This window comes from Lepisma saccharinum, chromosome 4 (genome assembly GCF_977018435.1).
Source record: "Lepisma saccharinum chromosome 4, izLepSacc3.1, whole genome shotgun sequence".
NCBI classification, from domain to species: Eukaryota; Metazoa; Arthropoda; class Insecta; order Zygentoma; family Lepismatidae; genus Lepisma; species Lepisma saccharinum.
Window position 1 is genome coordinate 42,183,752 of NC_139232.1, and position 18,542 is coordinate 42,202,293.

Genomic DNA, 18,542 nt, shown 5'->3' on the forward strand with positions numbered 1-18,542 from the left:
AACAAACGCCAAGAAACGTACTGGCATCCTCAACAGAATACCAAAAAAAACTAATCCTTAAAATTCAGGTAGGATGGAAAGGAAAACTTAAGGAATGTAGACACGGCAAATTGCCAAGTAATACTTGTGAATCTCGCTGTACTGGAATTTAATGTCTCAATACATAGAAGTGAACAGCTTTATTGCCTGCGAAGAAACAAAATCCATAACGGATTCGAAATATTTTATTACATCTTTTTGAGTTTTAAATTAATTGTTGTACATTTCAAAATGTAGTCAAAAGGTGGTCGACCTATTATAATGCATACAAACAAACAGAAAGAAAAAGCGTAATGAATCCATAACTTCTCAGCCTCAGATATACGAGATGATGGGGAGAACATTATTTTTTGATACATTCATCTTTATTTGATCAAATAATTAAACAGAGGTTATTGGCATGCTCTGAGACAAAGCCGTAGAAAATGCAGGAATATTTGGGGGATCAAACCGAGGTCACCCACGTGGAAATCAAGTACTTTATTATTAGAACTGGTATGGTTCTTACAAAATAAAGTTGGGTTTAAAATAAAATATTTTTAAAACTTTTTAAGGCCGATATTTGATTTTAACTTCCGATCTTATTTGTTAATTTTATTTGTGTCAGTAATTGTGTGCGTTCGCGTCCACTGGCATAAGCAGATGGGAAACTGATGTGGATAGAGCGCCCCCCCCCCCCTTAAGGTTTGAGAAAATCAAGATTTTCAGATTAGTAAGGATGACGGGAAAAACCAAAGTGGTAAATTGATACTCCCTTTAAATGACCTCTGATTAACATTCGTGTCCTTGAACAACTTCACGTTCGCTGTCAGCTAAAAAAACAGCATACTTTTGTCAGGGGTCGATTAAGGATCTTATGTAATTTTGCTTATTTGTAGCCTGAAATGGATTAATTTATGTAAAATACATTGTAAATTTGAACTAGTCATGTAGATTTTCCAATGACGTACATGCGCGTCACCGGCATGTAGTATGAATTTTTGTTACTCTGTTCAATTGACATAGATACATTTTATTTTCCCAGAGCGTTCGATAATTTTACAATATTCTATTGTTCTTAATTTTGCAAGTTCCTTTTAATAAGACAATTTATCGTTTTACAACGTAATAGTGTTATATGTATGTTATATGTTACACATGTATTACATGCATACATACATATTTATTATATAACGCAGTATAATATATTGAAATGGCTATATTGATGCCTAGCTGGTTCAATATTTTGTTAGATTTTTATTTCGTTTACTTTACATCGCTTTCCTCCCACTTTTGGCTAATCGCGAAGATGAGGATGAGTGATGATGTGATCAAATTGATGAAGGGACGCTCACAAACACACAGCCTAGGCCGGGATTCGAACCCGGGACCCCTAGCATCGTTGCGTGCTGTGCTAACCACTCCGCCACGGAGGCGTCACTTTATTAGATATTGATGTAACATGACATACACTTATAAAAACAATGCTACATTTATATGTTTGCTTGTGAAAGTCCAATGGTAAATTTCGAAAGTTTCCATACATTTACGTCAATTGTGGTAAAGAGCATAACAAGTTTCAATGCAAAGTCCTCCCTCTCCTGGACATTCTAAACAACAGAATGTAGTGTTTCTTCTCTATTCGTACAGGAAAAAAAATTCAGACTAGAAATGTTACCAAGAATAAAAATAAAAAAACAAAACAATTTCTTTGCTGTAAAACCATACCTTGATACATGACAAAGGGAACTATAATGGCATAATGCCATTCTATACAACAATGCTTATTTCAAACAATCCTTCAGCAAAGTGCCACGAATGACTTAAAAGCCTAGTGTTCAGTGCCGCTGATGAGCAAGCATTCAAAGAAGGTAACACGTATGACGCGCGTGTACGTCAAAGCCACACAGCTACAACCGCACATGACGCATATATACGTCAGCGTCACCGGTAGCAAATGTGTTAGAGCGAGGGTTAATTTGAGTTACAAAATATTTTATTGCGTCTCCCACTCCAAGATTGAAGCTATGCAATATCTAATTCCAACCAAAAAAAATAAATCATATGTACGCTAGTATGTGCACGTATGTATTTGTAACTATATATATATATATATATATATATATATATATATATATATATATAACAGAGTTAACGGAGATATTATATGGAATAGCTGTGTCCTTGAGGACGATCTCCAGCTTACTAGTGACCTTGGCAGCCAGCCAGGCCAGCAGATTGTTGGACGGAGAGATTCCGGCTCCCGACTGTGTACCCATGTGATGTCAAGAAGCTACAACCTCCATGCTGAAATAAACACTACAATGGTAGCATAGATTCTACTGCTTGGATAGTACGTTGTGAGTCAGGAAAGTTCCGAGATAAGGAGTTGGAGATGTACTCACCTATAACAGTTGCCAGGATCACCAATCCAAGAACAAACGCAGTTGCAAGCATCGCCATAAGCTCCAAGAACTCTTCGTAGCGGTCATCCTCGTCACGTGTCGCGTTGACCTCCACGTCGAGCACATTCTCGCTCCAGTTACGAAGTGACCTGTTCTCCAGGAACGTCCACGTGTCCCCGTCGAACTCTATGTCGGCACTATAGTTCGACGTCTTCCACCAGATATTCGTCGACGAGTCTTCGTCGTTCTCCAAGCCGACGTAGTCGACATCGTCGGACGTCAGCACCGGAAGCTTGGAGGTCATTGCCGACTCGTGAATTAGTTCGAGAAACATCTCTCACTGTAGACGGAGGCCCGACAGTGTCATCACCAAAGTTCTTCAGGCTAGGTTGTTGGTGTTGTCAAAATCCCTTTCTGCCACGACGCGCATTTTTGCGATCTCTTCAGGAGAGAGAGACTTGCAGTGTACCAAAGCTTTTCCTTTCGGGGGTTTGGGAGGGGATAGGGGGGGCGCTAAGTGAAAAGGCAAACTGAGTGGGACGTTCGCACACTTTGCCGATAACCACCTGTTCACGATAACGTGCGTATTATCTCCGGATGAGTAGATCTCCCGAGCACAAGATGATGTGTCTAATGGTACACACACGCGTTTAGTAAAGTGGTGATGATAACATCATCCTCGATGTCTTTAGGTGTTCAGCGTGTCTCGAACGGGAAAAGTTTGAAAAGTTTCCGGGACGAGGAGCCTAGAAATCCTCAACCTTTTCACGTGTTGTTCGTCAAGAGAACTTGTTGCTGAGAGAAGAGCGTAGGGATGCTGCGTCGCGGTGTGGACCCCGCACTACCTGCCATTGCCTCCCCCGTTGTAGCAGCGCGGAGAGGGATGCTATCGCGAATTTTCCCTCCCGATTTCCCTCCTCCCCGACCCCCTTTTTCCTATTTTTCAACCGCTTTCTCGTACCCCCAGAAGCGAACCCGCGCAGTCGAACCTTTAGCACGCTCTCTCTTTCCAGGACGATCGCACAACCGCCGCTTCCCACCACCCGGCCAGATCAATGCTTCTGGGCAGTTTAGCGCGCACACCGGGTTTCGGGCTCCGGAAGACGCGTGCGTGGAACATGACGTCACGGGGACACCTCCCCTCCTGGTTAACCCTTTCCCCGTGAATGTTTCCTCCTCGCGCTTTTATTTCCCTACATTTTTCTCTCTCTCTCTTTCTTTATTTTTTTAAGCGCCATCACTTCGACTATCTTGATTGGTTGCTGTGAGAGATAGTACGCATCTTGACGGATGTCAAGGTTAGGAGGTTAGCACCGCGTCTACGCACGAGTCAAGGTCCGATCCACTTCATGATTTGCGTGAAAAGTTAATGGAGCAACGTTGCTTAAACTAGATTTCCAGCATAATAGGAACAAGCGTTTCTACTCCTCCTATTACATTATTTAATGTGTGCTTATAATCCCTTTACCTTCATCATGACCAGGCATCGGATTTACATGTAGTAAAAATGTAGTCTACTAAATATGTAAATATATATTTTGTTATTTTCACCAAAATATGGAGTTAAATATAGACTTAAAATTGTAAAGATTTACCATTTTAATAATATTAGACACTACACGACTATTACCATGACTGTCTTGAAGAGAAACCAGAAGCGAATCCCGTACGGGTGCCACAAAATCGTTGCTTCTGGCGTTGCTGTCGGGCGTGCAACTGGTAGCGAGAGTGGTGGGGCTAGCAATGGGCTGCTCGACTTGGAACTGTTTCCAATGTTGCCAAAATAACTTTTGTAACAACCAGAAACCGATACTTGAGTCCTCATTCTGAATTGTTGACAGAAATTGTGAATAAACAGTAATTTCAAGTGATTTACAATAGCAAAAGCATGCAGTTGGGAGGTGAACAAAATATTGTTGTTCATATGTCAGAAAGTTTATAATTAGCGTAATTGGAGGATATAAGAAAGGTCGTAAACTCTCATTTCTTTAATGCCGCTTCGGATTTTGTTAGTTATTTGCAAGAAATTTACCAAACTCTTTGGGTCATACGGGGACATGCAGTTATTACGCGAATATGGGCATATCCTGATAAATGTTCTGAAATATTAAAATAATATGTAAAAATAACTAAAATATTAAAATAATATGTAAAAATAACTAAAATATTAAAATAATATGTAAAAATAACTAAAATATTAAAATAATATGTAAAAATAACTAAAATATGTAAAATAAGAGCCAAAACCTAATATATGTAAAAAAAATGGAAAATGAAAACTGAAGTTTTCCAGTCGACATGCCATGATGCGGACAGATAATACAAAATAAAACTGATTTCAGCTTCATACATCAATATGCATTTGCATATATATCCGTTCCCTGATCATGACCATGATGATGAGCGATGACTAGACGAAGCAAGTGAAAGAAAAAACAAGCTCATGGACAGGACTCGAACCCAGACTTGTCTCGAAATTGTAAGTCAGCAGCCTGTACTGACCAGGATGTTTCTAGGAATAGATGTCATTCGCCACCAGCTTTTAATTTCTGACAATCCCCACCAGTCCATTACCGTAGCTGCGCGTGACCCACTGTTCCCTCCCCTGAGGCAATGACAGCAGAACCTTCCCCTCCGCCCGCTAGAGTTGCAGTAAGCAATTTTCGCAAATTTTTACCATTCATGCAGACTTTGGAAGCTCAAAATACGAAACAAATACATATCCAGTTATATTTGCTCTCTTGCCAAACAAATGGAAAGAAACATAGCCTATATTCTATATTCGACTTTTCCGCCTTGTTATTGAGGCCATACCAGAGTGGAATCCAGCGACGGTGACAGTCGATTTTGAATCGACAGCAATTTCTGGCCTTAAAGTTGTATTTCCCGCATTTGTATTTTGCAATAAAAAGTATTTGTTTATCTTTTGTTTGTTGTAACAAAAACTGTCCCTTCTCCGACAATTTTTGGTTGGGGGAAATGATTTCGCACCCTGATGTAGCCAGTCCAAAGCCTGTGAAACGTGTGATCGGAATCAGTAAAATTCACTTGAGTGTTCAAGGCAGAGCAGACCTGCGAGAGTAATAATGAGAGAAAGCGGGGCTAGCGGACGGAGGGGAAGGTAATTGCCTCAGGGGAGGGGACAGTGGGTTACGCACAGCTAATGGACTGGTGGATATTGTCCCTGGTGGCGATTGTCACTAGTGGCGATTCAGAGGACACCGTTTCTAGGCAGAGAGAGTAGCCTGAAGGGGAAGGTATTATCTTCAATCTGACCCGTCATGCTTTGGGCAGCTACGGGACGCCCGCAGGTTCGAGTCTCCTGGAGGAAGCTAACAATTTTTCTTTAGATTTCAGCCCATGTATGGGGGCCTCCCCCATGGCGCAGTGGTAGCGTCTTTGCCTTGTAATCAAGGGGTCCCGGGTTCGATACCCGGTGGAGGCACAAGTGGTTCGGATCCCACTTTAAACTGTAGGTCCAGTCCCGATTAGCCTTACTGTGCATAAAGTGGACTTAAAACACCAACTCCAACTCCAGCCCATGTATGGGACCGGTGACCACCCACCATCGCGAGGAAATTGGGGAGCTACGAATGAGTAGCTTATCCTGATGATGGTAAACCTCATATAACAACGACTGTGGGTTCGTCGTGCTGACCACATGTCATCCTGTAACAGGTTGGTTGGTCTCCCACCTCCGTTGGGAATGAAGCCAAACGTCGGTAGGTAGGCGCTACCCCTTACGGGCTGTTACCCCACGGGTTATTATTATTATTAATATATTTGTATTTTCTTTTCATTATAAATGTATGATCTTTTAATCAGTGTTATTCTACATGTACAGGGTGGACCAAAAGTCGCAATACATAGGAACAATAAATATGTTGTGATAAGAAACAATGTATTCATATAATACGTGGTTACCATTGGTTTGTAATACGTTTTTCCACTCTTGATGAACACGTTAAAAGATAAATAAATATGGAAACTTAAAAACAAAATTTAATTTTCCTATGTATTGCGACTTTTGGCCCACCCTGTAGATACTGACAAGGGTTAGGTTGTAGAGCAGCCAGCGGTACCTCGCCCATTGAATAAAGATATAAATTATTAGTATTATTATTACACTCCTCACAAAACGTTTGGAATATTGTTACGTTAGACAATAGGTGATAAACACGGCCTTGGAATGCAACAACACATGGTATTTGTCTAGTGGACGTTCTCGTCTTTTCGTCGACATATACCACCGTGCCTATCACCTATTCCCTAATATAAAAATTTTCAAAAATTGTTGTGCCTAATATAACAATATTTCAAACATTTTGTGATTAGTGTATTATTATTATTAGTAGTAGTAGTGGTAGTAGTTATTGTTGGCAAGGAAAGATGGCATCGGTAAACTCTTGCGATATTAAATACAAACGCAAACTCATACGTGTTACATGTGTAGGCATTGTAACACATAACATAAACTTCCAGATTTATTTTTGAATTTTCTACCATGCATAAAGATAAATAATAATTAAAAATTGCATTTCCGTATAGGTACAGTCACCGGCAAAAAATGGGATATACGTAGATCCTGAAATGCTAGCTTCCCTGCAAGACGTTATGTGGTGATAAGTGATGAAAGAATTGTCTTCTATATAATAGTAGGTGTATGTGAGTGTTATTGGGGGCAGGGGATTTACTATCGCAAGAGCGAACTTTCAATGGCAAGTTGTACACAGCCGTTGACTTAGGCAACACACATAATGCTTTGCAGGGAAACTAAGATTTCATGATCTAGGTGTTCCATTGTTTATGCCGGTGACTGTACGTATCAGGAGGAGTCCGAAACAAGTCTATCACGTTATAATAATTGTAATAAAGTTTGTAAAAAATGTGTACTTGGTGCAGAGTCTGAAGAAGACCTTGCTAGAAGGTTGAAACGTTACGTTAAGTTTATGTTTTATAATAAAATAAATTTCTGCCTTGGTGAGCATATTGAGTTTTTCATTATATTTATGTTTTGAATTATCAAAAATTTTGATTAGAAGTACACTTCTGAACTCCAGGTGTTTGTTAAAATAGGTTATGTTTGGAGATGAAATTTTGATCCTATTAATTCGAAAAGTACTTATGGTTATCTTACAAATATCATAAACATATTTATATCTTATGGGTTACTAGGTTTTTGGTATTTATCTGGTTTCACACATGTATTACCTGTGATTCAAGATAATATTTAATCCAATTCAGTTTCCTTAAACTCAAAATTACATCAAAATTTACCATACTAATCTGGAAGCGCCGTGTATAGTAATCCCAAGAAAGTAAAACTTATCATTGTTGCAAATTTGTATGAAGGGAAAAATCTATGTCCAACGGGAAAAATCTTTGTAATACGTAAAATCACTTTTTCCGCACACAAGACATAATGTTTCCACATGTAATAACTTAATTGAAATAATAACAGGCAACATATGGTAGTAACTTATAATTTGCTTTATTGTACAAAATACATTTTTTATAACTAAATTCAGATCATGAAATGGCACAAAATAGGATTTCTTACTTGTAATAAATTTAATAGTTTGTATTCGGTGGATATTGTAAAAAAGAGAGAGGGTGGGTTACACTGTTTTAGTTTTGGGAAGGGAGGTAGAAAATTGAGAGACAAATGGTGGATTAGAAAAAGAATAATCCAAAAATATCGGGAGTTAGACGAGTTTAACTCGCATAATCCGATTTAAAAAAGAATCTGCATGATTCAATTATTAACATGACGAACTTTTATCCGCTTAAATAAGACGGACATTGTATATTTTTAAGTGTGAAAATCAACATTGACGAGGATATAAACTGAACTTTGGACGTGTATTTGCAAAACAAGCAGATAAGTATTGTGATTCTTTGTTTTATATCGTGGGTAACTTGAAGAAATTGAACAAAGTATCTGTGAATTGGTAATCCATCTTACAAACTTTGGATACGTTATTTCCACTGTATGTGATTAAAACTATAAAAATGAATTGTGAACTTTGATTTTTCGAAAGCACATTTTGAGTATCTGCGTAAGTTATTTTGTCAAAGAAAATATAGCTTACATCTGTTTGAAGCTTGAAAGTTACTAATATGTAATGTTCTATGTATTTTGATGTCATTTGTGACATAACTCTTGACCTCACTGATATAATGTGCTATTTTAAATTTGATATCTTGTATATAAATATATAACATCGTACAATATATTTGTCGAGTATTAAAATATTTAAAATTCAAAAATCTGAATTTCACTTCATAATAGAAAACAACAAGCGCTGCAATTTTATTATTTTCACATGTTATATGAATTGAAAGTTACATAATCTTATTAGCACGCTAAATAGTTGAAATCACATACCTGTGAATTATCGAGGGTAGAGCTCATTTGGACTATGGAAGAAGCATTCAATAAATGCATATTTTAGTTTATTATTATTATTATTATTATTATTATTGACCTGTATTATATGGTATTCCATACTGTCTATAAATTGCCCTACATATTGAGTCTATTAATATATTCTCATGATAAGTATGACTCAAGCCATAGAGTGATAGATCAGATTATCGAGACTCACAAGTCCGGAAAAGTCTGATATTAATTTACGGCGAAGCTGGACGTAATGGTAGAACTGCCCAATGTCTGTATGCAGAGCATTTTCCGCATCGTGTCACTCCATTACAAACCATTTTTGCCCGATTGCATGATGATAGAGTTGCAAAAATTATGTGATCTTGTCATTTGTGTAGTACCAAAACGGTACGTTTCCGGACATGGGTTCCTTATCAAAACTTGATCTACTAAGTCCCCTCTACAACCCCTAGAAGTGTGTAATAGGAATTCTGAATCACCCTGTATATATAAGTATGTGTGTGTGTGATGGTGGGGGAGGGGTGTTAACCGAATCATTAAAATTCCATTTATTAGGTTAAAACTGTGATAGTGATAGCCATTAATTCTTCAAAGACAGGCTAAGGTCAATTACAATCTTCCACCGCCATTTCTTTAGTCAACTTTAGTCAATTTAAACTGCGTTCAAGTTTGCTATCTTTCCCTGCAATTCACGTTATATTTTTAGGATACTATGTCAATGGGGAGGAAGGAATTATGACCCACACTCCACCCCATCAGCAAGTTATTGCTCTCACTAGAATCAGTGTTGCAATCTTACAACAATAAAACGAAGTGTAGCAATATAGCTATCTGCTTACGAAATTTTCCTTAATGAGGCTGTTATAAGATTATGAATTGTGTAAAATTATACCACTTATTTTACTACTTAGTTCTAATTCTATGAATGGATTTTAATCCACTGCTACATGTTTGTTGCATTTAGAAATTCAGTTCTCGCACTATGGCTAATTTGTAGCAAAAAAATAAGGAATATATCAGATATGAAATCGCTACTCTGCAATTTACATGCAGACGTATGATTCGACACCGAATCAACTTCGGTGACCGGTTAAAGTGAGGCACCTGTACTCTAGATGTTCAAATTCCGGACTGACTCGTCATAGTGTCTTTAAAATTTTATACGCGTCTCATATATATAGATCCGCTACCGTATATGAAACCCTCAGATGGAAATAGCGGGGCTAGTGTCGCTAGGTTAAGCCAACGGAAAAGCATGTAGTTCGCATATTTTCCGAGGTTTCAGAAATTTTGGCGCTGGTTTAGTGCAGTGCAAAGAACTGATTGTTCCAGGAACTTGTAATGCTACGAGCATGCAATTTTATTAATGGTATGGTCTACTAAAATACCAGCTCAGCAAACAGTGTCGTGATTGACTCGTCAAATTAATAACAATCAATGTGTGTGTGTGTGTGTGTGTGTGTGGCCAACAGATACATCTGGAACCATGACAACTAGTATAGCTCAAAGCGAAGCATTCACCCCAGCTACCGTGACGTCGCAGAACTGGTCCGGCATCCTTCATTAAGAACATATAAACAACGCACTATGTAGAGGTTTTGAGAGTAAGAAAAAGGTTTGTCAGATTAGAATTTCGTGTTAAATAAACTTTGAAAATGCAATTCTCGTTTGTAATTTGCAGAAAGTATTACGCTTCTAGAAATCTGGTCCAAATTAGGCTGCACAACTTACCATGATCATGTAAGTTAAAATTTGTTTAAAATCTCTTTTCATATTAAAATCTGCGTACACGCACGTTCAGGTGAAGAGTACAATACCAATTACTAGCAATGTAAGCTAAGTACACTAAACCTAAATGATCTATCTAACTGAAGCCGGTATGAAAGAATGTTCAATCACATGGAAAAAGAAACTCGTTGAGAATATTAATGATAGCAGCTTACTTTAAAAACGACAGCAAAAAGCATGAGAATATGCTAAACGTCATGACATACAATCAGGAGAGTATTGCCGTTGTTACTGCAATTTTTTGTTATCTCTATTATTTATATTTCTTTGTGGTAAACGGTACAGATAATTCTAAAAGTCGAGAGGTAATGCACAAAGCAAGATTGCTTTTTTAAGGATAAGGCATGAGTTGTAGTAATTTCAACATGTGTTTAATTAAACCCCTAACAACACCAATTTACTTCAAAATGTTCATACACCTGTATAGAATCCTGCTATGTAAAACATTTGCGTGTTTAATGAATCTGCAATATGAACATTAAAAAACTCAATATGCTGACCAAGGCAGAAAATTTATTTTATTTTAAAAACATAAACTAAACGTAACGTTTCAACCTTCTACCAAGGTCTTCTTCAGACTCTGTACAACAGTACAAATGAGACAAGGTACAAAACAGGAAGATATATATTGTAGCGTGACGTGACACAGAAAGAGCACAACTAGGAAGAGGTTTGAAAGTTAAAGAAAGAAATGTAGACTATGAACAACTTATATATGACATTGAAGAAGTAGTGTTCCATATAAAAGAAGAACCAGAAAGAAACAATATTAGAAGGAGAACAGCAGCCATACTGAAGAAAGAAATGGAAAAGCAGGGAAAAGTAGATGATTTGAGTTAAAAAGAAATGGAAGGCATGATGAAAATGAAGACAAGAAATGATGTGCTGGCAGAGCAGGCAGATAAAAAGGTGACATTGTGATGACGGAAAGAGAATGGTATGAGAGGAAGTATGAAGACCTAAAACAGAACGGATATGAGGAGATTTGTGGAACAGAAGAAGAACAGACTATAAGAGAAAGGGTCATACAAGACTGTAGGAGAAGAGGTTTCAAGAAATGCATAAAGTAGACAGGAAGACTGCCTAGATTGAAAGGCTTTCCAAAGATACACAAACAGGAGATAAAGTTGAGACCAGTAATGGACTGCAGAAACAATATTTTGGAACCCTTCGAAAATAAATTTAAAAATGTTATTGAAGTGTTAGTAACACAGCAAGAAAGCAGAGAAGTGAGGAACAGTGAACAAGTGGTGGACCTCAAAAAAGAACTTAAGTTGAATTAGATGAAAACGACAATGTTTATCTTAGAGGTAAAAGTATGTTCCCAAGCATTAAGAGGGGACACGTTTTGGGCATTGTTAAAAAGAGAATGGGACAAGAAATTATAGGAGAATGGGATAGTGAAAGGGTAGAGTGAAAGCGCTGGAAACCGTTTGGATTAACGGTTACAGTAAAATGGGGGATAAAATAATGTTAATGAGCGAAGGACTGAATATAGGCTCTAGCCTAAGCCCAGCATTGGCTGAATTGGTGGTGAATGAATGGGAAAAGAAAGTGGTAGAAAATTGAGGTGACAAAATAATTCTCTTTTGCAGATATGTGGACGATTGTTTTGACATATGGAAGGGAACGAAGAGCCATCTCGAAATAATTGCCAAAGAAATGCAGATACAAGATGAAGAAGGATGGATATTGTTGGATCTCGAAATAGGAGAAGAAGACAATATAACCTACCTAGATATATTGATGAAAAGGAAGAGAGGACAAGAAATTGAAACCCCTTGGCATCAGAAGAAGTGTGCAGCATGGCTATTGTGCCACAAAAGAAGTGATGTAAGTGAGGTAACAAAAATACATTTTATAAAGAATATGGAAGACAGAATCAAGAAAATATGCACATAAGAATGTGAAAAATAAATAGCCTATGGAAACAGCTGGAAATGAATGGCTACGAGAAGGAGGATAGACTGAAAATAAACAGAAGAAGGAAGAAAAGTGGCAGGGGAGAAGAAGAAGAAAAAGAAAAACAGGAAGAGAAAGAAAAATAGAGGTGGTTTGGAATAAGGAGTATGGGGAAGACCACAGAAAATATATGGAAAGTGCTTAGGAAAGCGGACTTTAAACTTACAGGAAGGGATGGAGAAGCATCTTAAGAATAGCGAAGAATGCAAACAAGAAAAAGGAAAACGGAGAAGAGGAATGGATTATCTACGAAGTGGAGTGTAAAGAATGTCAGAGTGTGTACGTAGGGGAAACGAAAAGGAGGCTAAAAGACAGGTTGAAACAACATAGGGATAATGTACGACTTAAAAGAGAGAAACTTGCAATATTTAAACACACGAGAGAAACAGGACATGACATAGAGTGGGATGAGGCTAAGCAGAAAGGAAGGGAGATGAGAGTACTAGTAAGAAAGTGGAAGGTCTCCAAGGAAATAGAGAATAAAGGAGAAGAAGACACAATGAACTCGAATGGGTGACTGAACATAAACAAAGAATGAGAGAAGGTGTTAGACAGAGTGGAAAGGACAAGAGCAAAAGAAGAGAGAAGAAGGAAGAGGAATGAAGAAAAAAAGGATAAGAAAAAAGAACGTGAGATAAAGAGTCCAACCACTTTCCAGATGAAAGGGAATATTTATCCAAATCGCCTGTCAGGTGAAAGTACAGTTGACAAGGGAAGGTCACTGCTGGAATGTTCTAGAGAGTAAACAACTTTCTAATAATCTTGTGTCTGGAGGGGAGTGATTTCTGTGTATATGTATCATCCTGTTTTGTACCTTGCTTCATTTTTACTGGGTACAGAGTCTGAAGAAGACCTTGCTAGAAGGATGAAACGTTACGTTTAGTTTATGTTTTTATAATAAAATAAAATTTCTGCCTTGGTCAGCATATTGAGTTTTTCATATCATGGAAACAAGCCTTAATGGTGTTATAAATGTACTTATACCAAATTACGAAACGTTTTCTAAGAACTAGAATATACTATTTTAACCTCCTACTATGTAACGTAATAATTTTATGTAGGCCTAAACAAATACTCCTTTTGATAGTAGTAATTAAATCTCCAGAGAATAGTTTTTCATTCGGTAGATGTAACTTCACTTTCATTGATTGATTGATTGAGTTTTGGCATGTATTACACATAGTAACGAAGAAAAGCCGAACTCCGTGGCGGAGTGGTTATCACAGCTCCTATGACGCCAAGGGTCCCTGGTTCGAATCTCAGTCTGAGTATGGGTGTTGTTTGTGAGTGTCCCTTCATCGATTTCATCATTCTTATCTTCGCGATTAGACAAAACTGCCAGAATGCAAAGTAGACTAAACCAAATCAGCCATGAGCCACCTTAGAAACTCGCGTCTCACCACATTTTTAATCAAAAATAAGTATGGTTGCTTTGACACAAAAAAGGCTTTTGCAATGTAACTACATGATAAAAAAGATAATTAAATGAGTTTCTAAAATGGGTATAAGTAGTATAAATTTGTGACTCCCACTGCAACTCTGATTTCTTGACTAAACGACTACAAAAAGTTGAAAAACTCACTTTCTCTCCCCGTTCCGCGCCTCATTTATTACGCTGACGACGTTTCACGGGCGCAAAAAGGCAGTGATGAGTGAAAGATGAGCTCTCATCTCCTCATCCCTCTCATCCCTCTCAGTCCTCTCATCCTCCTCTCATCCTCTCATCCGCGCCTCCTCTCATCTTCTCATCTTCTCATCTTCTCATCCTCTCATCTTCTTATTTTTTCATCCTCCAAAATGTTTGTAGATCGTGACCTTTGTAAACCTCTCTCTTGAGAACGATGTGCCACACACACACACATACACTCACTTTCTCTCCCTGTTCCGCGCCTCCTCTCATCTTCTCATCTTCTCATCTTCTCATCCTCTCATCTTCTTATTTTTTCATCCTCCAAAATGTTTGTAGATCGTGACCTTTGTAAACCTCTCTCTCGAGAACGATGTGCCACACACACACACACACACACACACACACACATACACACACACTTATATTATAACACAAACAAACAAACAAAATAATAATAATTGTTGTTTTTTAGGATTCCTGTCCTCCATAACCCCGCCAGGAGTGCGTGGTGCCCAACCAAAAAAGTAAAGGTTTACAAATAGGAATTGGCAACACTGACTAGTTGCTTCACAAATTTTTTGTTTTTTAAAAAAAATTGCCATATGATATTTCAGAGGCGAGGCTAACCTACAAATAGGAGTTGACAGCGTAGCCTTCTAAGATGATAAGTATGCGGTAAAATGAAGAAGAAGAATTAATGACGCTAACCGGCGGTGCAGTGTTAATGCTTTCTCTTCTTCTTCTCCTTTTTTTTTTGTATTTTCTAGCATACTGATCTATTGCATGCTAACCAAACCTCTTGGGAGGTGGGCCACGGGTCCTCTACATGTATGTATGTATGAAATGCGATTTGGGGGAGGCCAAATTTTAAATTTACAGCTTAATTAATCTGCATGCATGCTTAATGTTTGATTTTTTTGTTTCTAGTTCGACATGAGATACACACAATTTTATTTTTTGAAGTACAGTTAATATTACCTAGGTTAATCTGTGACATACAACTAGCGATCGACACGACCACCTGACACACAGACACAGAGAGAGTGAGCAAATTTAAAATGTGATCTATCGTGAATTAAACTAAGCTCCCTCACCTACCCACATATAGCCTTACAGGTGACTCAAAAGCAGAAATTGGTCATAGCGTGACAGGTCGATCTATCGTGAACTAAACTAACCTCCCCCACTCATACATACACACTATGTCTTACAATAAGTAAGGCTGCTATATTACATGTAAGGGCTGACGGTTGCCAACATACACAAGATTTATTGCAAATTTTATTAACCTACGACATAAGCTATGGACATACACACACCAAGCCTTCCAGATAGGCTATAAGCAACTCACCTCTTGCAATTGTATAACGGGGAAAATTAACCTACAGCTAGCAACACTGTTTGAGCTGCTTTCGACGAGTAGTGTTACCAAACTTATTTTTTGCAAATAGGCTCTACAGCTAGAGGCTTGAAACATATACCCTACCAGAGTATGCCAACTTACCTCATGTAAAAATATTACCTAGTACGGGTTAAGCTGTGACATACAACTAGCGAACGACACGACCACCTGACACACAGACAGAGAGAGTGTGATACAGCTTATACGCAGTTTTTCCTACACACGTACTGGGTTTAAAAGATAACTTGCAACAACCATTTCACTCACCTCCTATCATATAATAAAATTACCACAGGTTTTTGATACTTGCTGCCAGAACATGGTGGTTTTAGACTGGAAATTCAGCCCGATTATTCTATTTGTGCAAGAGAAAAATGATGATGCCTGCATTTGGAATATATAATTCTTCTTACGGTATTTTGCGTGCCCCCAGTAACCTTGCTTTCGATTCACGGAAGCTATGACGTGTATTTCCTGTTTTGCGAACATACGAGAACCTTTCACAATGTCGCATCAGATAATATATTGCAAGAGCGAGTTGGCTGTGTATATAAATCTAGTCTTGGGGAATGGACATGAATATAATGTCAAAATTATTGCATAACTTAAAAAGAACATTTATTGCACTGCGCTTTCTAGCAAAGGTAAATGTGGAATGCCCCGGCCCCTCAGAGATTCGAATACTGTTAGTTAAACAGCAAGTATTGTCATATGGACTGACGATTATTATTTTTTAAAAAAAACAGACCTCGTAGTAAGTTATAACCTGAGCTGTCTTGCAAGTCTCTCGAGTTTGATATCTGGTGAAGGAATATGATGCCACTATAAACTGTATACAAGATATACCCAGTCCCTGGCATGAGATGGACGAGAACCTATACAGTTGTACAATGGTTGTTCTTTTTATTAAAGCATAGCGCTTATTTACATGTCAGCGCAACATGCATGCAAAGAAGGGAGGGAGACCATAACGGATAATTCTTATTTCGATTTCAATATTTTTGCTAGTCACGCTATCTAGACGAACACTGGAAGATGGGCAAAAGCGAGGGAAAGAGAGAAATGTTACTTTTTGCCTCTCTGCCTGTGTGTGATATACTAGTTTTACATGCATACGGCTGTATCGTGAAGCGAGGCCGAAAATAATTTTTGAAAAGCAGTCTCGAGCATCTTCGCGTTCAGCCAACAAGAGAAATAAAACATTACACATGGGTGTGGGGCGCAACAGCCACAGTACGGTAATGTGCATGGATGTTAAAACTTTTGGGTTTTTCTGAATAGACATACATATCAGTTTTGCAGTCTCCAGATGGGACCGGAGCTTATTCTTCATTTGGACAAGGGGGTTCAGATCAACTATAATTTTTGTTCACATCAAAATGAAACAAAGGATTTTACTCCACTGCTTACTTATTCAATATTTTTATTATTGTAAAGAATGGGGCGGTGTGTCTTATTGTATATAGTCTTCCAACAACCACCTCGGGGGGGGGGGGGGGGGCGTAAATTTATGTTTCTGCATGTATGCAAAATGCACTTAACTTCAGTTGTGAAGTTTGTTTTGCTGTTGTGATTAAATACTAAACCAAAATCTTATTACATAACTTTGAAGTATATTTGTTAATACGATCTATATTATATCATCGCTATAGGTGGTCCATATTATGCGCAGGAGAATTTTTAAAAAATGTCTTGTTTCTCGAACCTGTGACCTGCAGATTTGCTTTTGCTGGCAACAGAAACAGAAAATGGCACTATGTTATTCTATACTGATACAGGTGTACTGTAATCATAACAATTTTCTAGTAACAAAACAACAACTATGTCGGAAAGAAATGGTGGGGGGGGGGGCTTGTCTGTGTGGGGTCTTATTAACTACTTCACATCTGTACAACTCATCGACTACAAAGCAACAATGTTAGGAAGTGTGTGCATGGTCCCAAAAATACAAATTTAAAATCACTAATGAGACATGAACTCCCTTCACTGGTGTGTATTTGAATATGCGAAAATGAGGTATTTTGAATAACCACAAAAAAGCTTGCAACGGTATAGAGAAGGGTCACAACTTCAAACTTTAGACGATTTTTTGTTAATCTGCAAAGGGCCAGGGCGTACGGTAAATTGATTTTATTGAAAAAGTATGCAGAAGCAGTGTTGGAAGCAGTTTGAAGACTGAAACGGCTATGGAAGGACACTTATTATAATGTTAATATTTCAGTATAATGTTTTCAGAATTGCTTTTCGATAATGTTCGGTACTTAATTTAATCAATTGTTAGACAAAACATACATTCGAATTCAAGGACGGAAAATATGAACAGCGAATGAATGCTTTAGAGTAGATGTGATATTTAAAGGAGGTGATTATTTTTTTATTTTCTCAATTCAAAACAAAAATTCATGAATATTATTATCATTGAATGGTTGGTTAGGTGCTCGGTTTACCTTGTCCCTCCGAACGAAAGATGGAATGTATACAAGCCTGTGCCTCCTAAGTTTATCGCGGCTATGAGGATAAATCGCGAAATGAAACGAACTGGAAATTTTCAATATATATATATATTTTTTATAACATACTTCACTAAGGAGGTCAAATGACAAGTTGGATTGCTATCTTTTTTATAATTTGTTAAATTTTATTACGAACGAGGAAAGAATGCATGGCACTTAATGCTGTAATGTTATTGATTAGATCATTGTTTATCTTGTCCGCATCGATTAATTTTCTTATGTTTTTTTTTTTGTCTTTTCGTCGCGTCCATCTCTTCTGTTATCACAATCGAGACTTCCAGATTATTATTTTTTCTCCCCGCAATTTTAGAAATGTAATTTTTCATGATCATCCAGCGAACGCCTGAGACATTTCAGCAAAATGTCGATTATTCAATGGATGTTGTAAGGTTCCATGTTTTTTTTCACTATCTCTTGTTTG

The 18,542-nt window shown here is 37.8% G+C and overlaps 1 protein-coding gene across 1 annotated transcript in view; it reads right to left on the bottom strand.

Annotated features, from left to right (window-relative positions):
* The window catches only part of LOC145987134 (5-hydroxytryptamine receptor-like), a 488,137-nt gene extending 484,796 nt beyond the window's left edge, over positions 1-3,341 (bottom strand). Inside the window, exon 1 of the mRNA XM_083121632.1 lies at positions 2,424-3,341. Coding sequence (XP_082977758.1) covers positions 2,424-2,757 — 334 coding nt within the window. The 5' untranslated portion in view covers positions 2,758-3,341. The remainder of the gene's footprint in view (positions 1-2,423) is intronic.
* Between the last annotated feature and the right edge of the window lie 15,201 nt (positions 3,342-18,542).